The sequence below is a fragment of the Pelophylax lessonae genome, assembly GCF_965119305.1.
Source record: "Pelophylax lessonae genome assembly, chromosome: 4".
Lineage (NCBI taxonomy): Eukaryota > Metazoa > Chordata > Amphibia > Anura > Ranidae > Pelophylax > Pelophylax lessonae.
In genome coordinates, this window is record NC_138771.1 from 463,762,679 (window position 1) to 463,788,362 (window position 25,684).

At 45.3% G+C, this 25,684-nt stretch overlaps 1 protein-coding gene across 1 annotated transcript; it reads left to right on the forward strand.

Annotated features, from left to right (window-relative positions):
• Positions 1-495: 495 nt before the first annotated feature.
• Positions 496-25,408, forward strand: CNOT8 (CCR4-NOT transcription complex subunit 8). Its single transcript, XM_082253384.1, has 7 exons — positions 496-681; positions 4,265-4,465; positions 13,153-13,346; positions 17,862-18,023; positions 19,897-20,041; positions 23,143-23,253; positions 24,600-25,408. The coding sequence occupies exons 2-7, from the start codon at positions 4,349-4,351 to the stop codon at positions 24,738-24,740; spliced, it is 870 nt and encodes a 289-aa protein (XP_082109510.1). The 5' UTR covers positions 496-681; positions 4,265-4,348; the 3' UTR covers positions 24,741-25,408.
• Positions 25,409-25,684: the final 276 nt, after the last annotated feature.

Sequence of the window (25,684 nt, forward strand, 5' to 3'; positions counted from 1 at the left end):
GGGAGTGACGTCACCGCGGCTCCGGCCAATCAGATGGCCGGATGTCGCGATCCTGGAAGACGGGTAACTGGACATGTCGCCCGTCATACAGGTAAGCGGGCGGCACAGCATAGGCTCGTTCTAAGGTAAGTATTTCATAATAAGCTAGTATTCGATGCATACTAGCTCATTATGTGTTTCTCTTGCAGGTTGCAAAAAGAAAATTTTCTTGGGGTTTACAACCTCTTTAATGAATATCGCCCACTCTTGGCAAAACTTTACACTTAAAACCATTGTCCTTTCTATCCAAAAAGACAGGAATTATAACAACTTTCCCAATAACTTCCTTTTATTTCAGCAGTGCCATAAAGCAAACACGATATCCTCACTGCCACTAAAATAGCAAACTCTGCTAAAATCTCGGAACAGATCCCAATGCCGCTCATGCGCAGTAACACGTCTAGCTACCCAGAGCACGCATGCGCACCACCGCTACATTCCTGCTGCAAAGCAAGTTTTTTTCCCTCTCACAAAACAACGCGCGGCTGGTCGCTCAACCCAGTCCTCCCGCACCATAGAGACGGGCGGCTGGAGCGGTCGGCTGTACCATAGAGTGTTCGCTGCGTATCCTATGCATCTGTAGTGATAGAGAGACGTCTTGTGTGTGTGCGCGCGGTGGTTCGGGACAGCGGAGCCCGGGAGGTAAGTAAAGGCGGCTCGGGGTTGCCAGGCCTTTGGCCTTAGAAGGCGGGGAACAGCGACCCTCCAGGTGTGGAGGAAGTACAAGTCCCAGCATGCCCTGTGTACTTCCGCAGCAGCTTGAGGACTGTGCAAGGATGTCATATGCTCCTGATTTCCAGGGATCGCTCCTCTAGACGTGTCCCTGGAAATCTTGGCAAAGGTTTTCATGCTATCCAGTATCTTGGAGATATCTTGTGCAGGGATGGTTTGTATATAATTATTGTAAAATGAGCCCCTAAAGATTTACATCAGACAGCACTGGAGTATAAGTAAAGTTCTTCTTTGTATGTTTTAGGTACCATCTGTCTCTGCTAGTGTGGATATGTCACTTCCTGTCTTGTAGAGACAACAGGAAGTAAGGAGAAATCTTCTCTTGCACAGTTGTCCCCCATGGAAGATTTCCCTCTGCTTCCTGTACTAGTACAGCTTTTGTATACCGCTGGACTTTTTTTTTTTTTTCTCCATGCAAGATAAAGTCATAATGTTCTAGCGTGCATTGCATACTAGTACATTATGTGAAACTTACCTGGTGCTCCCATTATCACCCGTCTTGCTTCCAGGTTTGCGGACTCCAGCTCTGTGACTGGCCAGAGCCACGGTGACGCCACTGCCACACAGGAGCCGGTGTTTACAGCACAGGGGTCTGAAGGAACAGCACAGGTGGCCGTTCCTTCAGAGCCCATGTGCCAGTGATGTCACTGGCTGCATGTAATGTAACGCTGCATGTTTAGAAGATATTTTCACTACCTACAAGTAGGCCGTATTATAGGCTTACCTATAGGTAAAAGAAGTTTACCTTTTATTTAAATGCTTAGAACAGAGGGGGAACCTACCCAGAAAACAAAATATGACGGGGAGGGGGTTCTAAGCCTTCACCACTACCTAAAACAAGGTGGTTGTAATGGCAGAAGTTTTTTTTTATCCTTTTGCATTAAAATCAAAAGCCTTGTGTGCAGCAGCCCCTCTCGTCCCCCCTCATACTTGCCTGAGCCCATCTCGATCCAGCGATGTTGCAGGAGTGTCTCGGCTGCCCAAGACTTTTCCCTTCTAGTTGGCTGAAATGGCAGTGAGCCAATGAGGAGAGAGAGGGGCGGGACCGGATTTCAGCCCCGTGTCTGAATAGACACAGGGAGCTGTGGCTCGGCTCGGGTGCCCCATAGCAAGCTGCTTGTTGTAGGGGAACTCAACGGGAGGGAGGGGCCAGGAGCAGCAAGGAGGGACCCGAGAAGGGGAGGATATGTAGTATAACATGTTTGGTAATTTTTAAGGAAAAAACAAGACTTTACAATCACTTTGAAGCATTTGTTACCCCAACACTTCATATTCCTGATATGTGCCTGCTGTACCATGTACTTGTATGAAAATGTCTCCTGTTCTTTGTATTGCTTCCTTTATGTGATATCCCTGGTGTTCCTGCCAGTCCCTCTGCTTTCCTGTTAAAGTGATTGTAAAGGAAAAAATCTTTATTTAAAAAAGAAAAAAATGACAAACATGTCATACTTACCTGCTCTGTGTAATAGTTTTGCACAAAGAAGCCCCGATCCTACCCTTCTTGGGTCCCCGTTGGCGCTCTGGGCCTCTCCCACTTGCCGAGTGCCCCCTTAGCAAGCCCTTGCTGTGGGGGCACTCATGGGTGCCTGCTCCTAAGTCTGCTTTCTGTGTCCATAAGACACAGAGAGCAAGGCTCAGCCCGCCCGCTCTGCTTCCTGTTTTGGCTATGAGATGCAGATGACAAAAAAAACAAAAACTGTCAGGAGTTATTCTACAATATAAAAAAAGTTATGCCATTGCTTCTACTTTCACTATGTCCCGCCCACAGTAATTGTACTGAGGGCGGATGGCAGCTGCAGGCCGGGCGACGCACCTATATGTCGCAGCCCTTCTTCCGAGTTCTGTTCTGTGATTGGACACATCACAAGTTTGGCAGCTGATTTCAGCCAATGATATTGGCTGTGGCCAATCACACCCAGAGTTCTGTGTTTACAAAAACACAGAACGCTGTGTACTGTAAAGGGCAATCTGGCTGTTTCTTCTCCCTGCAAAGCAGATAATAAAGTACAAGCATTGAATATTACACACATTACACGTTGTTTGGCACACAGTTAAGCCCCCTGATTGCCCCTAGATGTTAACCCTTTCCCAGCCAGTATCATTAGTACAGTTTCAGTGTACAGTATTGTCACTGATCACTGTATTAGTGTCACTAGCGATGTCAGTTAGTGACCCTCCCAGCCATTGTCTTAGTGCCAGATTTCCTACCACCCTATCAGTCACACTATAGGTGGCTTTAAAGATAGATCATTACATTACATTTTACTATTATTATTACATTACATTATAGATCATTACAGTATAGCGTCTATAGCTTTGTAAATTCCAGTATATATACCATAGTTTGTAGACACAATAACTTCGCATAAACCAATTATACACTTATTGAGATTTTTATTTTTTTAGTAAAGACATATAGCAGAATACATTTTGGCGTACATTTATTGCTTTCTGAAAGCTCAGACAAGCTATAGAAATTCAGCACTTTTAGCAGCTGTAGAGGAGAGAGGGATGCCGATAAACAGGTACATCTTATGTAGGAGTATTTGTTTCACCTCTGTGTACCACCTGATCAGGACTGTGCCACTGATCTATATTCCCATGAAGCAGTACAGCTTGGTCAGAATCTACTGTATCCAGCACTTTTGAGGGCGCTGGATGTGTGTGTTTCCGCTGGCCACTGTGCTTCCATCCTCTGACCCCTATGTCAATACAGGGGACAGTAGTGACTAAGAGGTCAACAGATCAGGAACTGGCATCAGATATTCCTGGAAGTGTTGAATGCTGAAGATTCTGATGGAGGCTGTGCCACTTAACAGACTGAAGATCAACACCACAGGAGAGATAATTGTAACACCTGTTCTTTTCAAATAACTTTTTTTTTCCCAGCAAAAGTTATAGCCCAAAAAGAATATCCAAAAACAAATCTTATTTATTGCAGCTTACCGAACTTTAGATGTGGTGGCTGCATTTGTTTTTCTTTTTATAAAGCTACATATATTTGCTGCAAGTACAGATAAATACCAGTCAGTGTCCTGTATACTGAACTGTTATCTTAAACAATATTATTGGCATTTCCAGAGGCAGGGCAGTGCGGGAGGTTTTTCTTATCCAAAACAGGAGTGCAGCAGAGGGTAACAACACTACTCCCCCATAGATATAGTGAGTAAGTGTTGTCACCCTAGAAAAGGAAGTGTTTTACTGGCAGGATCATAAGATAAAAAAAAAAAAAAACTGGGAAAAACCTAATGAAGCCACCACATCTAATGACTGGTAAGATGCAATAACTTAAAATGTTGTTTTTGACTTTACATGCACATTAAACCATTTAAGAACAAGCTTGACCTAAGTAAATATACCAAGATAAAATTGTATGTAAAGCTCCAGTGTTCCTTAAAGCCACCGTGGTATAATTTTTTTTTTTTTTTTTTTAATTTATGCATTTTTATTGCTTAATGTGCACATCTGCAAAGTGACTCTTTCTCCTACATAGGTGTGATTACCCCTCAGGGAAAGGCCTCTCCTGCCTTTGTTTATACCTGATCAACCTGCAGCAAGTGTGCATCAGTCCTTAACAATGCCAGCCGCTGTAGTGGACAATAGCCAGGTGATATGTGAGGTATGGGCAATCAATCTGGACGAAGAAATGCGTAAGATCCGAGAGCTTGTTCGCACCTATGGATACATTGCAATGGTGAGTGCAGTCCTATCTCTTGGCAAGTGCTTTACCTTTAAAGGAAATATGTATTCTTTTCATTTTTTTTTTAAAAAAATAGGTCAATTAAAACCAGCCAGGGGTAAATATTCTTGTTAGTATATGGCAGTGTTTTAAACAACATTTGTAACTGTATATGTACAAGAGGGGAGCCATACTTGATTGTTGAAGTGGTTGTAAAGGCTATTGCCTTAATGCATTCTTTGCATGAAGGTAAAAACCCTTTATTTTTTGTTCTCCCAGCCCCCAAAAATACTTACCTGAGCCCAATCTCGATCCAGCGCTGTGCCCAAGAGCAGCAGAATCAGTATCTCTCTCCCCCTACTCTCTCTGACACATTGGATGCCTTCAGCTGCCATTGTTCTCTTGTTGTGTGTCACTGTTTCTTTTAAGGAGGGGTTGGCTCCCTCCAGGCAAACCTACCCTTAATCTATCCACTGCTATATGAGCTCCAACTTGGGAGACTCTGAAAATTATGGAGCTAGGACTGCAGTACACAGAGGAGCCTTGATGTAGGCACTGCAGCTTACACATATATTTTCATATATGTGCAAACAAAACCCTCTGTTTTAACGTGAATTGTTAGACGGGGACAGTTTGTGTTTTTTGCATGCTAGGTTTAAGATATGCAGGGAAATCTTTGTAACGTACATTGCCCTTCCATGTTCACTTTTACTGCAAAGGTTAGTTATCTGCTTGCCGACTGCCTTACATAGGAGTACGGCAGCGGAGCAGCTCTTCTGTGTAAGATCAAGTACCTAGTAAGTGATCCGGCACTTCTAGGTAGGCGGCACGCCAGCTGTACTGTGATTAGTCACAGCACATGCCGATCAGCGGATGCTGGCCAGTGATTGCCTACTGGCACCGGCTGATTGTCAAGGAGGGAGACAGGACAGAGCTCTGTCAATGTAAACCATACTTAGCTCTGTGCTGTCAATGGGAATGTGTCAGCTTTTGCTTCCCTGCAAAGCAGGGAATAAAATCAGCACATCACTTAGTGAAAGCCCTTCCCAGTACACACACACTGGTTAGGCACACATTTAACCCTTTAATTAAACCTAGATGTGTAACCGCTTCCCAGCAAGTGTCAATGTATATTTTCCATGGGCATTTCAGCAGCAGACCATCTTCCTCCGTAATTGTATACCTGACAAACCTCAATGTTGTAGCGCTGGTTTCCCCCTTTTTTGGGGGGGGGGGGGGGTTGTGCTTATCGCTGTATTGGTGTCACTGGTTACCACAAAGTGTTAATGTCAGATTGCTCACCATACTATTGTAGTCTCGCTAAAAGTCACTGATCGGTGCCATTACAAGTCTAAAAATAAATAGATATTCCAATACCCATAGTTTGTAGAAGCTATATTTGTTTGCACAAACCAATCAATATACACCTATTGTGTGTTTTTTTTTTTTTGCATGTGCTTTCACTGTGAAGACCTTCATAAATTCACTAGAGTTAGGACTGCAGGTAATACAGGGTGCCGTGGAGTGGCCCTGCAGCTTACACATGCGTTTGAAAATGTGTGCTAACTGAACCCCTGTTTTGACGCAAACTGTTAGACAGGTTATTTTGGTTGGTAAGCAAACTGGTTAGCAAATTCAACTGGGAATTTTATTTTTGTTTGTCTCATGTGCGTTGCCCTTCCATGTGTTCCTTGCTATGAAGGCCAGTTATAGGTGGGGGCAGAGGCCATTTTCTTTCTTTGTTTTTTTTTTTTTTTTTGCCAAAAATATGTAGCAGAATACATATTGAAAAAACAATAAAAATATCTGCGCTTGGAAGAAAGAATGAAAAGAAATGAAGGCAGCCCGCACAATGGGCAAGATTACACAATCCAAATTAACATATACACAAAAGGGCAGCGCCAGTGCATGATAAAACAATAATGAAAGTTCATATAAGTCCATATGAAGAATGACCAAGAAAATCCTCTTTGCACCAGTGAATAACAATGAAGATGGAGTTCAGTCAACAAACACCATGTGGATATAGGTGAACTGCTTACCAGATGTTGTTGGCTTTCAAATTATAGAGACGTCAACACCAGCATAATTGCACAGGAATGTGAGATGTTCCAGCGATTCTCAAGACATCAAGCGCCGGTCCATAGGAATGTATTGATGAATGACTGTGAACCTCTCAAGTCCACCAAAATCCAAAGTACCTAAAAAAAAATCTCTCTTGGTAAAACAAAAAGAAAGGAGTTTGGACATTCTGCGGCTGACCCCATGACTGGCTAATGAAAGAATTGTCAGTGACTGATCTTCAAAATTTGCAGTCAATTTAAAAGGGATGGAGTCACTGGATTTCAACAGACTTGGGCCCCCTTTGTTTCTTGTTACAGCCACCTGTCTTCTACCCGATTTCAGATTGATTTCCAGTGTGGTTGCAGCACACGTCCATGGTCTGATGTAGCTTTTCATTACAACCCTCGCTTTTCTTCTTCAGATTTTCTTCAGACAAAATATTGACACTTTGGGCATGTTTACTTAGGGGTGTACTCACTTGTGTTGCCAGCAGTTTAGACATTAATGGCTGTGTTGAGTTCTTTTGAGGGGACAGCAAATTTACACTGTTATACAATCTGTACACTCACTTTTGAGAGATACTGTAGGTTTTTTTTCTGCCTAGTCAGGGGTAAGGACCTAGTTCCTTGCTGCGATCTCTGGTCCTGGTAATCTTTTTTAAATAGCTTTTTTTTTTTTTTTTTTTTTTTTTTTTCCCCTGTGAGATCTACAGTCAATTGCTGGACTGGGCGATGGGCTGGATAATCTAGTTCCAGTGGTCACTCCAGGCTGGCCAGCACACGCGCGTGCAAACCACAGCTCCGCGCTAGGTCACCGTGACATTCTCACTCCTCACAAGGTCGCATACGACCGGGCCTTGGCCTGCGTCGCAAGGTTCCTCCTGGCTGACAAGCCCCCCCTTTCGATGACGAGGGGTTCTGTCTTTAGCGGTGCCCACCTGGTCCCCAGTATGAGGATTAGCTGTCCCCCCCCCCCCCTCACCCCCTGGAGTGATTTGGGGAAGGCGTGGCCCCTCCCTGGGATGGTCGGACCCCTAGGTTACCCTCCTTCCCGTTAGACCCCTCTGTCTTCTGGTGGTCCCTGTGGGTCATCTTGCCCCCAACCCTCATCCACCCCTCCCCCCTCTCTGGGGTAGTATGGTGGTTTGGGCCGTTTTTTAATTTTTGGGGCTGGGGCATGGTGCTGTACTGGTGGTGTGTGCGGGGGGTGGGGGAACTCCGCCGGCGACTGGGCTATTGGCGGATCTGTACCTTGTGGGGGCTCCTGCCCAGTTCCCCCTTCCTCTGGTGCCTTTCCGAGGCCCCAGGGAACCCTCCTGGGCCCCTGGGAGCTACGCAGGGCAGCCATTTTGTTGTAGCCTATAATGTGTATAGGCCGGCGGCCATGTTTGTGTATTCTGGCGGCCATTTTTTGTTGTTCCGGCATAGGAATAAGTGGCAGCCATTACAGAGGAGCCTCTGGGCTGCGATTTCAGCTGTGGGACCCCCTCCTTGTCCCCCTTGTGCTGACTCCTGGGTCTCTTCTTTCCCTGGACGCCACATGTGGAGTGTAGTTTATCCTGGTGCTGCCTGTCTGGTGGGGTGGGGTGGTGAGTCTAATTGGGGTCCTCCCTCTCTCTGCTGGTTCGTGGGGTGCTCTGTTGCTGGCGACCAGGTGGTGTTACCAGCAAAGTAAGGGGGTGGGTTTGACACTTTTTGTGGGGGTCCCCCTACTTACTCATGGAGTCTTTGGAGCATGTTTACCCACCTGATCCCCTCAGAGGCTGCGGGGCCCTGTGGGTCCCAACAATTTATTAATGCACTGGCGGTGGTCTTGGAGTCCTTTTGTTTCCCGGTGGAGGTGGCTTTTGGGCGGCGGGTTAGCAAAAAGCACCCCTGCCTCATTTGTCTCCACAGATCCGGAATCTGATCTGAGGCTGCGGACGTGGCCCACCTGCGGGGTCTGCGGCCACGTGCCCTGACTTTTCGGATAGTGATGATGATTTTTCCACTCCTGTAGCTGTGCACAAAAAGGCGCTGGTGGACGCATTAATTGTGTCTGCGTGAAACTTTAGGAATGGAGGGCGCAGCTGAAGCTGTGGCGGAGGCTCCGGTCCCCTTTAGCACTCACAAGCCATCTAGAGCGGCGAACATGTTTCCCTTCTCCCTCCTATTTTGACAGATTTGTCAAAGTGGGAATGTCCAAAACGCCCCTTTCTGATTCCTAAACACTTTTTGCGTTGAGGTACCCCTTTGAAGAGTCCCTTCTTAAAAAGTGGACTGTTCCACCGGTAGTGGCCCCCCCAGGTTTCCAAGTTAAGGCAGGCATGATCCCCATTGAGGGAATTGCTGGTCTTTAAGGATCTGGCTGACAGAAAAGTGGAGGCTGCGGCCCGCAATATGTTCGGAGCTTAGGCCGGTCTTCACCATTGCCCTGGTGTCACAAACTCTGACCGAGTGGGCAAAACTTTTACGCCGTGACCTGGAGGATGAGCAGCTTCCCCCTGTCTTTGCTGAGCTGGCGGACCAGTTGGTCCAGGGACTACAATTTATCCGTGATGCCTCTTTGGATGCGGCTCCCCTGATTTCTAGACTTTCTGTTTCGGCAGTGGTTCTTAGGCTTATATTGTGGCTTAAGTGTTGGTCTGCAGACCAAACCTCTAAAAAGGCCTTGGCTAATATATCTTTTCAGGGAGATCGCCTGTTTGGGGCTACCCTGGATGACCTCATTAAGAGTCTCACAGGGGGGGAAGAGTACTTTTCTTCCGCAGGCCGGTAAGGGTATGGAACCTCGTTGTGGACGTGGCCCGTCCTTGACTCACAAGAAGTTTTTCATCCCTCAGGGTCCGCTGACGGGTTCAAAACCTTTTTAAGTCCTCTTCGGGAGGCTGCAAGCGGCCTTGGTGTGGCAAACCAAGAGCGGGATTCTCCAGACCCGCGGACAAGGCTCCTTCAGCTTGAAGGTGCGCCCTCATCCATGCCTGGGGTGGTTGAATATCTTCGCTCGTTTCTGGGCCCGTGGACCTCCTTGGTGCAAGACAAGTGGGTCCACGAAGTGATATGGTCTGGTTCCAAGATGGAGTTTCATTCTTACCCACCGGAAAGGTTCTTTCCTTCCAATGTGCGCCTGTCCCCGGACTGATTGCAAGCCCTCTTTGGGGCAGTGCAAGACCTGCGGCTTCAGGGTATGATTGTCCCAATTCTGACCTTGAGCGGTTTCAGGGTTTTTATTCGAACCTGCTCATGGTCCACAAGAAATAGGGCAAGGTGCGTCCAATTCTGGATCTCAGGGCTCTGGACTGCTTTGTGCAGGTACATAAGTTCAGGATGGAGTCCATTCGCACGGTGGTGGCATCCCACCATCAGGGGGATTTTCTTGCCTCTTATCAACATCAAGGATGCTTACTGGCACATTCCAGTCTGTGCCACCAGCGCTTCTTCCGCCTTGCTGTAGGAGAGGAGCATTATCAGTTTGTGGCATTACCCTTTGGTCTCGTCTCTGATTCATGGGTCTTCAAAGTGTTGGCCCCGGTTCTGGCGTTGCTACGTCAGCGGAGGGTCGCAGTACTGGGCTACCTGGATGACCACTTGTGAGCAGAGTCCTCTGCTGCTCTGGTGGATGATGTGGAGATCACTATACAGACCCTGAGGGAGTTCTGAATTGCCAGAAGTCTGCTCTTATTCCCTCCAGAAAATTGGATTATCTGGGTCTGACTCTGGACTCAGCTCTAGCCAGAGTGTTCCCTCCTCTGGACAAACTCCAGAAGTTGCATGCTGTGATTCATCTCCTGCGGTTCCATTTGCACAGTTCCATACAAGGTACTTGTAAGGGAGATCTTGGCCAAATGTGGCAGGTCTCCCCTTGTATTGGACAGTGGTCACCACGGATGCAAGTCTGTCTGGGTGGGGAAGTGTCCTGGGTCAGAGCCCTGCTCAAGGTGTTTGGACTCTGACTGTGCCTGGATCACTGGATGGATCGTCTTCAGGGATGTCCAGTGCAGATTCAATCAGACAGCGCCATGGCATATGTCAATCACCAGGGTGTAACGAAGTGTGTTGGCAGCTCTGGAGGTAGTGGGCATGCTATGGTGGGCAGAACGCTTTGTTCTGGCCCTCTCCGCCGTACATATTCCAAAGGTGGAAAGCTGGCAGGCGGATTCTCAGTCAGCAGGGGTTGGACCGAGGGGAGTGGTCCCTTCACCCTGACGTGTTTCATCAGAGGTTTGTGGCAGTCTAATTTCAATGACCCTTGGCCACGCACTCCCTGGTGCGTACCTCTATTAAGTGGGTTTGACATTTGACTCCACTGCTGCAGTCTTTTCTACTGCCTTGGGATCTGAACTTGGTGCTTTCAGTCCTCCAGAAGCCTCCCTTTAAAAATATTCGGGAGATTCCCCTGCTTACACTGTCACAGAAGGTGGCCTTTTTGGTGGTGTCAGAATTGGCGCCATTATCTTGTTTCACCCCTTACTGCTGGTCCACAAAAATAAGGTGGTTCTTCGCCCCTGTCCGTTGTTCCTTCCTTCCTAAAGTAGTTTCTGATTTCCGTTTGAATGAAGACATTGTTGTGTTGCCTTCCCTGTGTCCTAGGCCAAAATATCCTAAAGGAAATTGCGTTGCATGCCCTGGATGTTGCTCCAGGCGATTCGGGTGTACCTGGCAGCTACGGAGTCTTTTCAGAAGTCAGACTCACTATTTGTACTCATGGATGGGTCTCGAAAAGGACTGTCTGCTTCTTCTGCGACCATCTCAAATGGATCAGACAGACGGTGACTCATGCATATTCGATCAGGGGGCAGGTTCCTCCTTTCCCTGTGAAGATGCACTCTGCTCAGTGCTTTTTGGGCCTTCTGTGATCAGGCGTCAGTGACGCAGGTTTGCAAGGCGGCCATTTGGTCGTCGTTGCACACTTTCACAAAATTCTATAAAGTGGATGTGTTGGGAGTATTTTTCGGGTGGGCTCCAGTTGTTTTTTTGTTGTGCTCCTGTTACCTGGTTGGCTACAGTTTAGCCTTGGGAATTTTTTGCTGTTCCCACCCCTCGTGTTTGATCCTACGGAGCGGTGTCCCATCAATGAACGAATAAGAAAATGGGGTTTTTGACTTACCGTAAAATCCATTTCTCTTTGTTCATTGATGAACACAGCACCTGCTCCTCTATGGAGTTTTTAATACTTCTGACACTGCTTGTAACAAAATGGAGTACCTATAGCAGAGAGGGAAGTATACCCCCTGGGACTGCCCATAGGCGTAGTCAAGTTATTTTTTCTGCCTAGTGTCCTACTCCTGTAGGGGGCAGTATAAATCCACTGGTCAAGAATCCTAAGGAGCTGTGTTTGTCAATGAACACAGAGAAATCGATTTTATAGTAAGTCAAAAATCCCATTTTCTATTTAGTCTTCTCTCATTTCTCTTACCCAGATTTTATAGGAGTTTCCTGAATGTGTGAGTTGGTGTTGGCAGTTTGGTAAAAGGCTTTTGCTCAGTGCTGAAATATTGTTGGTTTTTACCCTTTTTCTGCATTTAATTTAATATGTTAAAGCAGGTATTAAACCAAAAAGCAAACATTGTATTATATTGTAGCTTATCAATTCTTAGATGTAAAAAGGTTGTGTTAGTTTCCTATATTAGGCTTCCTTTCTTTTATTTTCATCTGGTGATCCAGCAAGTTTGTGATTCAGAAGCCCCAGCTCTTCATCAGAATTTATTAGTTTGCATGGATGAGACCAACCACTTAACACTGGCAGGGGTCATTAAAATGTTCAGCTTTTATATATTCATGCAAAGCCTTTATCCTAAAAGGAAACAACTGTTTGCTGTAACTGCTTATAACGTGTGAGCTGGAGTTTGACTTTAATTTTTTAGTGTATCTAAATCTGCCCATAAGTTTACCACTACCCTCCCCACCAGACTGACCATGCTGCTGTCCGCTCTGCCTCCTATGCTCATTCCTCCCGAATTGTCTCACTAATACATGAGGTGTGTTAGCTAGATCACTAGGTGAAAACGGAGGGAAAAAAGCCAAAAAGAACTAATGCAGCCACTACTTCTAATAATTGGGAAGCTGCAATATAATACATTTTTGTTCTGGGTTTAATTCCACTAATTTAATTGATGTTATTGAAGGATCTTTTTGGGTTTATTATTATGTTATTATGTTACTCAACTGCTCTGTACAATGGTTTTGCACAGAGCAGCCCTGATCCTCCCATTTGGGGCCCCACCACCAGCACTCCTGGCTCCACCTGCCTTCGAGTACCTCCGCAGCAAGCTGCTTGCTGGAGAGTTACTCGTGCGGGCTCGATCCTGAGCCGCATCTGTTGACACACAAAGTGCGCGTCTGCCCCACCCCTACTCCTTCATCTCTGGATTTGATTGACAGCAGCAGTAGCCAACTACTGAGACAAGTGAGGAGGGGGGAGAGCGAGCAGCGCCAGACCGAGATCAGGCTCGGGTAAGTATTCAGAGGGGGTTGGGGGAGCTGCGCCCAATAGTTTTTTTTTTTACCTTAATGCAGAGGATGCATTAAGGTAAAAAAACCTTTAGCCTTTACAACCAGTTTTCATTTTTTCTGACAATTTTGTTTCTGTTATATTGGGAGTATTCATAGCACTTTGCCAGAAAGTTGTTGCTTCAGTCTGCTTGTTTTTGTTTCCTGTAGGATACAGAGTTTCCTGGGGTGGTTGTAAGGCCAATCGGGGAATTTCGAAGTACGATAGACTATCAGTACCAACTTTTACGCTGCAATGTGGATCTACTCAAAATTATACAGCTGGGTCTCACTTTCATGAATGAGAAAGGAGAGTACCCTCCTGGAATCAACACTTGGCAGTTTAATTTTAAGTTTAACCTCACGTAAGTTTCTCCATTATCTGGAGCATTGTTTACATTATTTATAATTAGTTATAATATATATATTTTTTATTTTAAGTCTTGGGAACACAGCAATAAAAACCTTACAGAACTTTAAACTGTTCCCTGCTCTGTCTAAAACAAAATTATTGGCTGCAGTTAAATCTGTAGTTGCCAGTCAGAAATATAATAGTACATTGTAGAAAAAGTAATATTTCTCTTTCGTTCATTGACGGACACAGCTCCTGGTATTCATAACCATTGGGTTATACTGCCCCCTACAGGAGTAGGAAACTAGGCAGAAAAAAATTCTGGCTACACCCATGGGCAGTCCCAGGGGGTATACTCCTTCTCTCTGCTATAGCCACTCAGTTTTTTTCCGCCTAGCTAGGAGTAATGACCTAGTTCCTTGCTGGGATCTTTGGTCTTGGCAAAATTATTTAGATAGGAAATTTTTTCCTCCTGGATTTTTTCCTGATCCACCCCAGTCTGGGCAGCACGCGCATGCATACCTCAGCTCTGCGCTTGGTCGGCCGCAACATAACCCCACCGGGCGGGGGTTGGCCTGAGAGTTAAACGCATCGGGAGGTCACAAACTACCAGGTCTCCGCCCGAGTCGCAGCGTTCCTCCTGGCTGACAACCCCCCATTTCGATAGAGAGGGGTTTTGTCTGGAGCAGTGCCTGCCTGGTTCCTGGTATGGTGAGCAGGTGCCCCCCCTCCCCCTGGATGGTTTTGGGGTGGATGTGGGCCCCTCCTTGGGACGGCCGGACCCCCGGGTTCCCCTTCTTCCCGCAGGCACCCCCCCTCTTACTGAGTCTCTAACCCTGCCTCCCCCCTCCTCCACATTGGTTGGGGCTGTTTGTGTGGCCTGGCCACTTTCCAGGTGTGGGGGCAGGCTCTAACTGGCGATGGGGGCCGGGGGGTGCGCCACCTGCAACCAGACGATCGACAATGTGCGGGGAGGTTGTACCCCTGCTAGGGCCCCCCGGCCTGCTTGGATCAGTCCTTGAGACCTGGTCTCCCAATCCTGGGTCCCTGTATGCCTCGTGGGGCCGCCGTTTTGTTGTAGCCTATGTGTTCTACACATGGTGGCCATGTTTGTGTAGTCTGGCGTCCATTTTGCTGTGGTTTGCCATTGAAAATAGCGGCGGCCATGACAGTGGAGCCATGTGGGCGGCGATTTTGGCGGTGAGAGCCCTTCCTCATCCCTTGATGCTGACTCCTGGGTCATTTTACTTCCTGATCACCGCATGTGGTGCAGATTATCCTGGTGGCTGCAGGTGCTTGTCTCTGCAGGTGGTGAGTCTGGTGGGGTCCTCTCCCTCTCTGCTGAGGATCGCTTGGTGCTTTGTGGCTGGCAATCAGCTGGTGCTGCCAGCGGGGTGGGGGTTGTCCCTTAGCAGGGTTTTACCCTTTTTTATGGGTCCCCCTGGTGACTCATGGAATCTTTGGAGCACATTTCCCCATTTCATCCCCTTTCTGAGACTGCGGGGCCCTCTGGGTCCCAACCATCCATGCACTGACGGCGGTCCTGGAGTCCCTTGTGTCCCAGGTGGAGGTGGCTTGCGAGCGACGGGCTAGCAAAAAGCACCCCCCCCGCCTTCTCCTGCATTATCTGTCTCATCAGATCCTGAATCTGATTTGGCCGCCGCGGTTGTGGGTCACCCTGCGGGGTCAGCAACCATGCACCTGATATCCTCTGATAGTGAGGATGAATCCTCCCACGTCTGCGACTGCACGAAAATGTGCTGCTGGATGCGCTGATTGTATCTGTGCATGAGACCCTAAAGATGGAGGACGCAGCTGAAGATGCGATGGAGGCGCAGGTAGCCTTTGGGCAAAGCCACCCAGAGCGGAAAAGGTGTTTCCTTTTCCTGCCTATTTTGACAGAATTGTCGCTAAACAGGGGGAGGACCAAAATGTCCTGCGGTGTCCCTAAAGCGCTTTACTAGGTGTTACCCCAATGAGGAGTCCCTTCTTAAGAAGTGGACTGGACCCGCCTGTTTCCAGATTAAACAAGGCAACCATGATTTTGGTTGAAGAGTCTCAGGCCTTTAAGGATCCATCTGCCTGGAAGCTGTGGCCCGCCATATGTACACTCTGGCTCGGCAATGAGGTCGGTATTCACCATTGCCCTAGTGTTGCCAACTCTGACCAAGTGGGTTAAGCCCTTACGCTGTGACCTGGATTGGGAACAGCTCCCCCCTGCCTTTGCCGAGCTGGAGGACTAGCTGGTCCAGAGGCTGCAGTTTTGCTGTGATGCCTCTTTGGACGCGGCTCCCCTGGTGGCCCCCCCTTTCTGTTTTGATGGTGGTCCTTCAGCGTGTCTTTTGGCTCAAGTGCTGGTCTGCGGATCATACTTCAAAAAAGGCTTTGACTGATCTTCCTTTCCAAGGCGATCACCTGTTTGGAGCTACCCTGGATGACATCCTTAAAGATCTCACAGGGGGGGAAGAGTACTTTTCTACCGCAAGCTACTAAGGGCAAGGAACCTTGTAGCAGATGTGGGCCCTCCTTCTCTGCTCATAAGAAGTTTTTTTTTTTTTTTCGTCCCTCAGGGTCGACTGACAAGGGCTCGAAGCCTTTCAGGGCCTCTTCAGGAGGATCCAAACTAATCTGGTCTGGCAAGCCAAGATCGGGCTTCTCCAGACCCATGGACAAGGCTCCTTCAGCAAGAATTTGTGCCCTCGCCCGTATCCTGGGTGGAGGGATGTCTTTGCTGGTTTCCGGACCCGTGGACTTCCCTATGCAAGACAAGTGTGTCCACAAAGTCATTCAGTTGGCCTTTTTAGTGGCTATCACTTCTGCACGCAGGGTGTCTGAACTGGTGGTGTTCTCCTGCCGTTCAATTTACCTGGTGATTCGCAGGGATAAGGTGGTTCTTCGCCCCTCTCCGTCGCTCCTTCCAAAGGTTGTCTCTCACTTTCATTTGAGTGAAGACATTTTGTTGCCTTCCCTATGTCCCAGGCCTAAACATCCAATGGAAATTGCCTTGCATGGCTTAGATGTGGTCCAGGCAATTAGGGTGTACCTGGCAGCTACGGAGTCTTTCCGAAAGTCAAACTCTTTGTGCTCATGGATGGACCTCTCAAGGGGTTGTCCATTTCCTCCCTCGACCATTTCCAGATGGATCAGAAAGACGGTGGTTCAGGCCTATTCCATCAGGGGTCAGGTTCCTCCTTTCCCTGTCAAGGAACACTCGACTAGGGCGCTTAGTGCCTCCTGGGCCTTACGTCATCAGGCGTCAGTGACGCAGGTTTGCAAGGCGGCCACATGGTCGTCGGTACACACTTTTACAAAGTGGATTTGTTGGCATCTGCGGATGCTTCCTTTGGCCGCAAGGTTTTTCAGGCTGCTGTTAAGAGGACCTGATCCTCTTTAAGGGTGTATTTTCTTCAGGTGGGCTGCTGTCGCTTGGTTGAGCCCCTGTTGCCTAATGTTTAGCCTTCCCCCTCATGTTTACCACTGCTTTGGGATGTCCCAATGGTTATGCATACCAGGAGCTGTGTCCATCAATGAACGAAAGAGAAAACGGGATTTTTGACTTACTGTAAAATCCATTTCTCTGATGTTTGTTGATGGACTCAGCACCCTCCCCTCCGTGGAGTTATTCTCTTGACACTGCTTGTTACAAAACTGAGTGGTTGTAGCAGAGAGAGGGAGAATACCCCCTGTGACTGCCCATGTGTGTAGCCAGAATTTTTCCTACTCCTGTAGGGGGCAGTATAACCCAATGGTTATGAATACCAGGAGTGGTGTCCATCAATGAACATCAGAGAAATGGATTTTACGGTAAGTCAAAAATCCCTTTTTTAAAACCAGTATAAACAGATTGTAGTTTTTTTTTTTTCCTTTTCAATGATGTTACTGTTGGCTTTCTGAGGGTTGAAGACACTTGGTTAAGCAGCTCATCTCAAATAATCCTCGTCGACAGTAGCAAAGAGGAAAAATGGTTATCTACGGGTTTGACTAGTTACACCAAATCATTTTTTTCTTAATGTTATATCTCAAACTTTCATACATAAGAAGTCCCTTTTTTGTTTTTAAGTTTTACGACTGCTTCGGAAAAAAAAAAAAAAGGGGATTTCTTATTTCCAAAGCAGTCGTAAAACTTGAAAAAAAAAAAGCATACATTGCATACTAGCACATTATGCAAGACTTACCTTGAAATTAAGCCCTCCAGCGGCATGCTGTCACCACTGCTTGCGCATGAGAGTCACGGCCGTGGCACGGACTTCTGAAGAAACGACACGGGTGTGCCGTTTCTTCAGAGCGCATATGGCAGTGACATCACCGACTACTGCTCCCTAGAATATCTCCTAAACAATGCATGTTTAGAAAATGTTCATTTAACCTGCAGGTAAGCTTTATTATGAGCATACCTGTAGGTTAAAATCTAAATATTTTTCTACTACTTTAAAAAAAAAAAAAAACAAGGTAGCCCACTGACAAATGGTGTATTTTTTGTTTGTTGAAAACTTTATTCTGATTTTGCTTCACCTTTTTGATCTTGCAGAGAAGACATGTATTCTCAAGACTCAATTGATCTGTTGGCAAATTCTGGCCTCCAGTTCCAGAAGCACGAGGAAGAAGGGATAGACACCCTGACCTTTGCTGAGCTGCTTATGACCTCTGGGGTGGTTCTATGTGATAATGTCAAGTGGCTTTCGTTCCACAGGTGAGGTGTGTGTGTGTGTGTGTGTGTGTGTGTGTGTGTATGAGAATACTTTTCAGTTTAAAGATATTGTTACTAATCTTTTTCAGCCACATTTTAGAGCTTGTTTTTATATAGACTTTTTCAAAATGTAGCAGCTGACATTGCTCTTTTATGTAGAAGATAATGTAAGTTAATAATGTAAGATTATATAATAATAATGTAAGATTTATGTAAGTTGCTGTGCCAGGCAGAAATGTGCACACTTTTTTTTTTTTTTTTTTTCTTGCATCAACCTTTTATTACTGACTCTCTGTTTTTATTTGGGCAATGTCTCCTCACTGTGGGAGAAAAGCTCTCCAGCAGGGACACAGACTGAATGGCAAATCTTCTTTTCTATCCAAAACCAAGTAACCTATTGAGGTGTGCTTTAATGTAAAACTATAGGCATTTTTTTCCATTTTGGCTAGAGTATCCACTTCCAGTTCAGAAAACCCACAGAGAATAAAATGGTGGGTGATGCATATTTTTATGTCCCACAATATTTGTGCAGTGGTTTTTGAAACACTGTTTTTTTTTTTTTTTAAATACACTTTAATGAATTTTGATGTACAAAAAAACAAATATACCCAAAATGTAAAAGATGTTACACTGAGTAAAAAGATGCCAAACTTCGGTACCTAAAAATTGTCCATAGCCGACGTTTTAAAAGCCTCTACAAGTTACCAATTTAAAGTTACACAGGAGGTCTGGTGCTAGAATTATTTCTCTTGCTCTGATGTTCGCTGCAATACCTCATACGTGTACTGTGATCACTGTTTGCATAAGCGTGCAGTACCAACGCGTGTATTCACCTTTGTACGTGAGCACAGGGGAACCAGGGCGCTTAACATTTTTTATTTATTCATTTATTTTATTACAAATTTTAACACTGTACCATTAATTTTTTTTTTTTTTTTTTATCAGCCTTTTGGCTATCACAAGGGATGAACAACATCCCTTGTGATAGCTTGGGTCATGACAGGGCCTCTTTATGGAGAGATCTTGTGTTTGAGACCCCATATTTCTCCTCTGGCCTCCAAAGCGTCTGATCAAAGATTGGTTTGATCTGATGCCTTCAAGCCAGTAATTACTTGTTTACATGAGACTGAAACTGGAAGTGACAAAATCCTTGTCGCTTCTGGTTTCTGAGGTCACACAGTGAGAGGCACAACACCAGTTCCTCTCAGTTTGTCACAGGAACCAGATCCTACTGGTCACATCCAGTAAAAGCAGCGGTGGAAGGGTCGGTACCCCCTTTTACCTCCCTGTAATAGTAATCCAGCGTCTGTATAGCCACTCAGCTTACTTTTACTAAAGAAAAAAATCTGCTGCTGAAAAAAAACAATACGGGGATTATGACTTTACCTGCAGTCATGATCCTGACATAACCACTTCAATTTGCTGCCGTTTTATAAACGGCGAAAGGACAGGAAGTGGGTAAGACAGTTATAACCCCTGTCAGATTTTTTTTTTATCTTATTGGGGAAATTACCTTCACTTCCTGTCCCATAGCCAAAACAGGAAGTGAGAGGAAATCCCTCCAAATTAAGTGAATCCCTCTGGGACTCCCACGTCAGAACTAATATCCCCTTGTAAGATTTCCCATCTGTTACTTTTCTGGGGACAACACAAAATTTGAGATTTTATTTTACTTTCACTTTCAATGATCATGGTAAACAGGACAAATAGAGAAGGTGAATCTCCCTAACAGGCATACGCACAGCAATAAAAACCTAATGTGTGTTCTGATCCATTTCTGTTCTGTCCAAAAAAAAAGTCTACTGCCTTTAATGTTTTGTTCTGTTTACTTTTTGTTTTGTCTTTTTTTTTTTTTTTTTTTGTTTTCTTTCTACAGTGGTTATGATTTTGGCTATATGGTGAAGCTTCTAACAGACTCTCGCCTCCCGGAAGAGGAACACGAATTTTTCCATATTTTGAATCTTTTCTTTCCATCGATCTATGATGTAAAATATCTGATGAAGAGCTGCAAAAATTTGAAGGTGCAGAAACGTAGCCCTTGTATTGACCAGATACCCAGTGGTAATAGAAATAAGAGTATCCTATAGCAGATAGCAGGTTTCAGTATAATCTCATCTTTTCTTGTTCCCCAGTTTTCTCTTGTGTCCTTAGATTAGGTTGATTAGAGGGTTGGTCTAATATATTGCAAACTGGGAGGCTTAACCTCTTCCCGCTGTCTGTACATACACTATATTACCAAAAATATTTGGACGTCTGCCTTTACATGCATATGAACTTTAATGGCATCCCAGTCTTAGTCTGTAGCATTCAATATTGAGTTGGTCCACCCTTTGCAGCTATAACAGCTTCAACTCTTGTGGGAAGGCTGAGCCACAAGGTTTAGGATTGTGTCTATGGGAATGTTTTACCATTCTTCCAGAAGTGCATTTGTGAGGTCAGGCACTAATTGTTCTCTCTAATTTATCCCAAAGGTGTTCTGTCAGGTTGAGGTCAGGACTCCATGTCCTTATGGACCTTACTTTGTGCACTGGTCCAAATCATTTGGTGGGAGGAGGATTATAGTGTGGGGTTGTTTTTTATGGTTTGGGCTTGACCCCTTAGTTCCATTAAAGGGAACTCTTAAGACTTCAGCATACCAAGACATTTTGGACAATTTCATGCTGCCAACTTTGTGGGAACAGTTGAGGCAAATGATCCCAAAGGTGTTCTATTGGGTTGAGGTCAGGACTCTGTGCAGGCCAGTCAAGTTCCTCCACCCCAAACTCGCTCATCCATGTCTTTATGGACCTTGTTTGTGCACTGGTGCACAGTCATGTTGGAACAGGAAGGGGCCATCCCCAAACTGTTCCAACAAAGTATGTTGGCACCTTAAGCATTCACTTCACTGGAACTAAGGGGCCAAGCCCAGCTGTTCAAAAACAACCACACACCATAATCCCTCCTCCACCAAATGATTTGGACCAGTGCACAAAGCAAGGTCCATCTATGTCATAAAGACATAGATGAGTGAGTTTGCAGTGGAGGAACTTGACTTGCCTGCACAGCGTCCTGACCTCAACCCGATAGAACACCTTTGGGATGAATTGGAGTGCAGACTGTGAGCCAGGCCTACTTATCCATATCAGTGCCTAACCTCACAAATGCGCTTCAGAAAGAATGGTCAAACCTTTCAATAGAGACAATCCTAAACCTTGTGGACGGCCTTTCCAGAGGAGTTGAAACTGTTATAACTACAAAGGGTCAGTCAACAAATTGAACCCTACGGACTAAGACTGGAATCCCATTAAAATGCGTGTGTAAAGGCAGGTGTCCCAATAATTTTGGTAATATAGTGTATATGTATTGTGGTCTTGAAGTGGTTAAGGTTTGATCTAGGTCAGGGTCAGTAGAATTTGGGTACAAATTTTTTTTTTTTTTAAGGCATTTTTTCAGTTCGTATCAATGTGTGGATGTGGAATCAATGTGGAAGGATTAAAAAAAGCTGAATTCGTACTATTGTTTCTGGACCATACTACGGCAATAAAAAGTTATCAGGAGATTTCCATTACTATGGACATAAAGTCCAATTTGTCATGGAAAAAAAAGGTATAATCCACCTGGATACACAAATTAGTTGTCAAAGTTGCAAAATAGTGTTCAGGCATTAGGATAAGTTTTGCCTTCAGTCATGAGCCCCGGTTCACACTACTGCGTGTGCGGGGTTCGCATGTCATGTCGGAGCGCACTGCTCCGACATGACATGCGATCAGCTGTGCGGTGCGAGTTTAGCCATACAGTTTGTATGGCTAAATTCGCATCGCACCCGCAGCAAACACGCACAGGAGGCATTTTTGCTGCCGCATCAGGATCGGATCGCACAGCGGTTCACACTTGTGCGATCCGATCCTGTGCGAACTGCACGATCGCACTGCGATATGCGATCAAACTGGAGGTGTCGTTAAGATTACATTGACACCCCCAGCGGATCGCATATGGCAGTAGTGTGAACTGCCGGGGGTGCGTGTGCGATGCGGGAACAGGCTGCGAATTCGCAGCCTTCCCGCATCGCATCAGTGTGAACCGAGCCTGAAAGGGGTTAAAAAAGGTGCAGTTTTATTTATTAAAGTGATACTAAAGCCTTGTTTTTTTTTATTTTTTTAAAAATAACAAACCTGTTATACTTACCTGCTCTAGTTAACTCCATATAAAAATGTTCATTTAACGGACCGCCATGTGTGTTATGCCATAATGTGCCTGTATGCACTGCATAGTAGTACATTATGGCAGACTTGCCTGTCAAACGGTACCCTCCAGCACTATAATAGGATCAATAGGGCAGGCCCCCCCCGACGCATCCGTCTTCACCCCGTCTTGCTTCTGGGTTTCATGCCTTTGGCCGCTTGATAGGCTGGACTGTGATGATGTCACTCCCGCACATGTGTGCAGTGTACATGACGGCTAACAGGCAGGAATATGAATTTATGGAGAGACAGATAGGGTCTCTTCTATCATAAATACCATATCTGTCAGCAGGTTTTAGAAAAACTAACTTTACCTCCACTTTAATGTCAGTGTTCATGCTGCCAGGTTCAGAAGGAGGCCAAAATGTTTGATAAGGCAGAAACCCCCCCCCCCCCCCCCTCAAGTGTTATTGCCCAAACAGAGGGATAAACCCAATTCCTGTGCAGGTTTTTTTTTTTTTTTTGCAACCTGTGTCCCTGTTGTTGAAATTTGCCTCAAAGTCCTTTTACTGATGATACCCTGTCACATCCTGCCACCATGACAGGAAGTGAGGGAATAGCCTCAGTGGGTACAAAGACAGCAATTAGAACTTGACAGATGTTTCTAACCTTTCTCCATTCTATCCAAAACAAGAAGAAAGTTTTGGCTAAAGTTGGGGTGACTGAATTAGTATATGTGGTTCCTACAGAGCCATGTCATTGAATAGTCTATAGCGACTAAACTCTTTCCCATGTCTGATTAAAATAAGAGAATTGGTTTGCTTTGGGCAGCAAAGCCGTCAATTAAGTTTCAGATATAAAGCCTACAGTGTGTTTTTTTTTTTTTGTGTTTTTGTGTTTTCTGAGAAGTGTTATCGAATGCAGTTCTTTTTTTGTCTGTAATACAGTTCTTTCTTACACAGGGTGGTCTGCAGGAGGTGGCTGATCAGCTGGACTTGCAGCGGATTGGTAGGCAGCATCAGGCTGGTTCTGATTCTCTGCTTACCGGCATGGCTTTCTTTCGGATGAAGGAGGTGAGCTCTTGCATTAATGGGGCCTAATATACTTGTCTTGCAAAATCTTTGTTCACATCTGAATGTGGTCAGACATATGCTTCAGTACTCTGCCAAATTATTAACATAGCAAATTATTGAGGGTATTCTCAGATCGGAGTATAGTCTTTACTAGTTTTAGGCTTAAACTGACCAATTGCAGGCTATGGGGATTAAGCTTTTTGGGGGTACCCCCTAGGAGGGGCTTCTGATATTAAGCCCTAGCTATTACACGTAGGTTTTCCATCATGTGCCACTTCAATCATTTGGGCATGTTGCATGAGAAAAGACATCAATGACTAGACTTACTGTGATGGCTAGACTTACTGCTAGGACTTCTCCCATTCTGCTACAAGGCTATGTTATTGTATTCTGACAGCAACTGTGGCTGATATCGCAACTGCGATTGCCTGGTGTAAATGTTTGGGTGATAACTATCTAACTGGTTTCTTTGGTTTTCAGATCAAAGTTTTTTTTAAACCAGGTGGTGCCGATGGGACCACCCATGGCTTGAAATTCAGATGATTCCTGGCACTGCAGACCACTGGCTTATGTCTCATGACCTGTTCTATGAGAAACTTCTGTAGTCTTTTAACCATTGTTTGATGGAGTATGGAATGAAGATTCTTTTTTCACTCTAGATATATTCCCAACAGTAACAAATAGCTTGGGGGCATGTCTGGGTGCCATAGTACATGGGACATATCCCTGCAGGCTTAGCATGAATAGTGTTGCAAAACCGAGGAAACACTAGGTAATGTAGAAGGTGAGGAGCCCTGCATTTGTGCACAGGAAGATCACAAAGGTATTGTAAAATTATATCCTTTGCAGTAGATGGAACCTGGCAAAGAAAAATATTGAGACTATAGTTAATTTTATTAGGATTGCTGGCCAGGAAAGCTGCTCAATCTCGATTTAGCTTTTGAACATCTTGCTGTCTAAGCTAACAAGGGAGCTATTCCTCCTAAGGATCCAGCTGCTGGCAGAATCGCCAATCTGATATCAGCCTTAAATTTTGTTTCTGGTACAATGAAAGAAGGAGAGTGACTGATGCTATCTCCCACTAAGCCTACAGCAACCATAACTGTCAAACTGACTTTAAATCCTGTTGCTCACACCTGTCTGGGTCCAGGGGTGTTTGTATAATGTGCTAGGTACATCCTATTGGCTTAACTAAACACCTGCAGGGAGTGTCTACATTGTTATTGGCACTCTGTTCAAGCATAAAACCCCTTGTTTTAGAAAATTCCAGTCATTCTTTTTTTTTTTTTCCCAAGCTGTAGATAACACGTTAATTTTAATTCTCTGGTTGTCTTCTTCACTATCAGTTATTTTTTGAGGACCATATTGACGATGCCAAGTACTGTGGACGCCTCTATGGGCTAGGGACAGGAGTGGCTCCAAAATCCAACGAGGAGGCAGAAGAAAAAATAAGTATCATGTCTCTCATCAACAATGGACAACAATGAGATGGCCCTGACTGGGTCACCTAACCTCCATTATCCATGTCTGCTCCTCTCCAACATATCCTCTGCACACCTTCCAAATAGCAACTCTTGGAACCAGCTGAAAAAAAAAAAAAATCAGTAGAAGTGACTGCTTTTATGAACATTCTGTCCAACATGTCACTTTTTCTTTGTTTTAAAACTTTTAAGGGAAGAGATCAACATCTTATGGAGAGAAAAAGCCAAACCGCTTCTGGGCCATCTACTGTTCTACCTATGACGAGCCATGTGGGGCCCAGCCTCCAATGCACCTTTACCATAGGCTCCAGTTGCGTGTTTTTCCATTGCTTTTACAGAAGATGGTTTACATGTTGTAAGTGTTGGCACAGCAATCCTGGACCAGGCCAGTGCTTGTCCTCCATAGGCTAAAGCAGTTTTAGGCGGTCAGGTATTTCTGCAGCCTTCTCAATGTAAGCTCTTTATGAAGAACATTTTGAATCTAATTTTAAACTGGAGGAAAAGAGACCCTGAAACCAATAAAACATAATTGGCAGCTAAATATTGAAAATAAATCTATTTAGGTTCTAAGAGCAAAATAGAATTTTTGAACCTTTTTTTCTTTTTATGTCTCTTTTCTGGACTTTTGTCTTATCTACAGTGTATTCACCAACTGCTGGAAAAAAGCTGTTAATTTTCATACTGTAAAAGGAGCCATTTAGAGGCCTAAAGGGACCATGTTGCTTCTTTTAAATAACATACTGCACACAATAGTAAAGGGTTGGTGAGTCTATACTTCACTCTTTTGCAGAGCTAGCCGTGCTGTTGCTATCTGACACTTTTGGGTGCTTCGGATAGCATGTTCCCTACTGGGCACCATGATTCTGCCAACTGGCCACTGAGTTCTAGTCTAGTGTTGTAGCAGCCAGAGGGAGGGACCACTGCCTCCAGTGGGGAGACGCACTATCTGA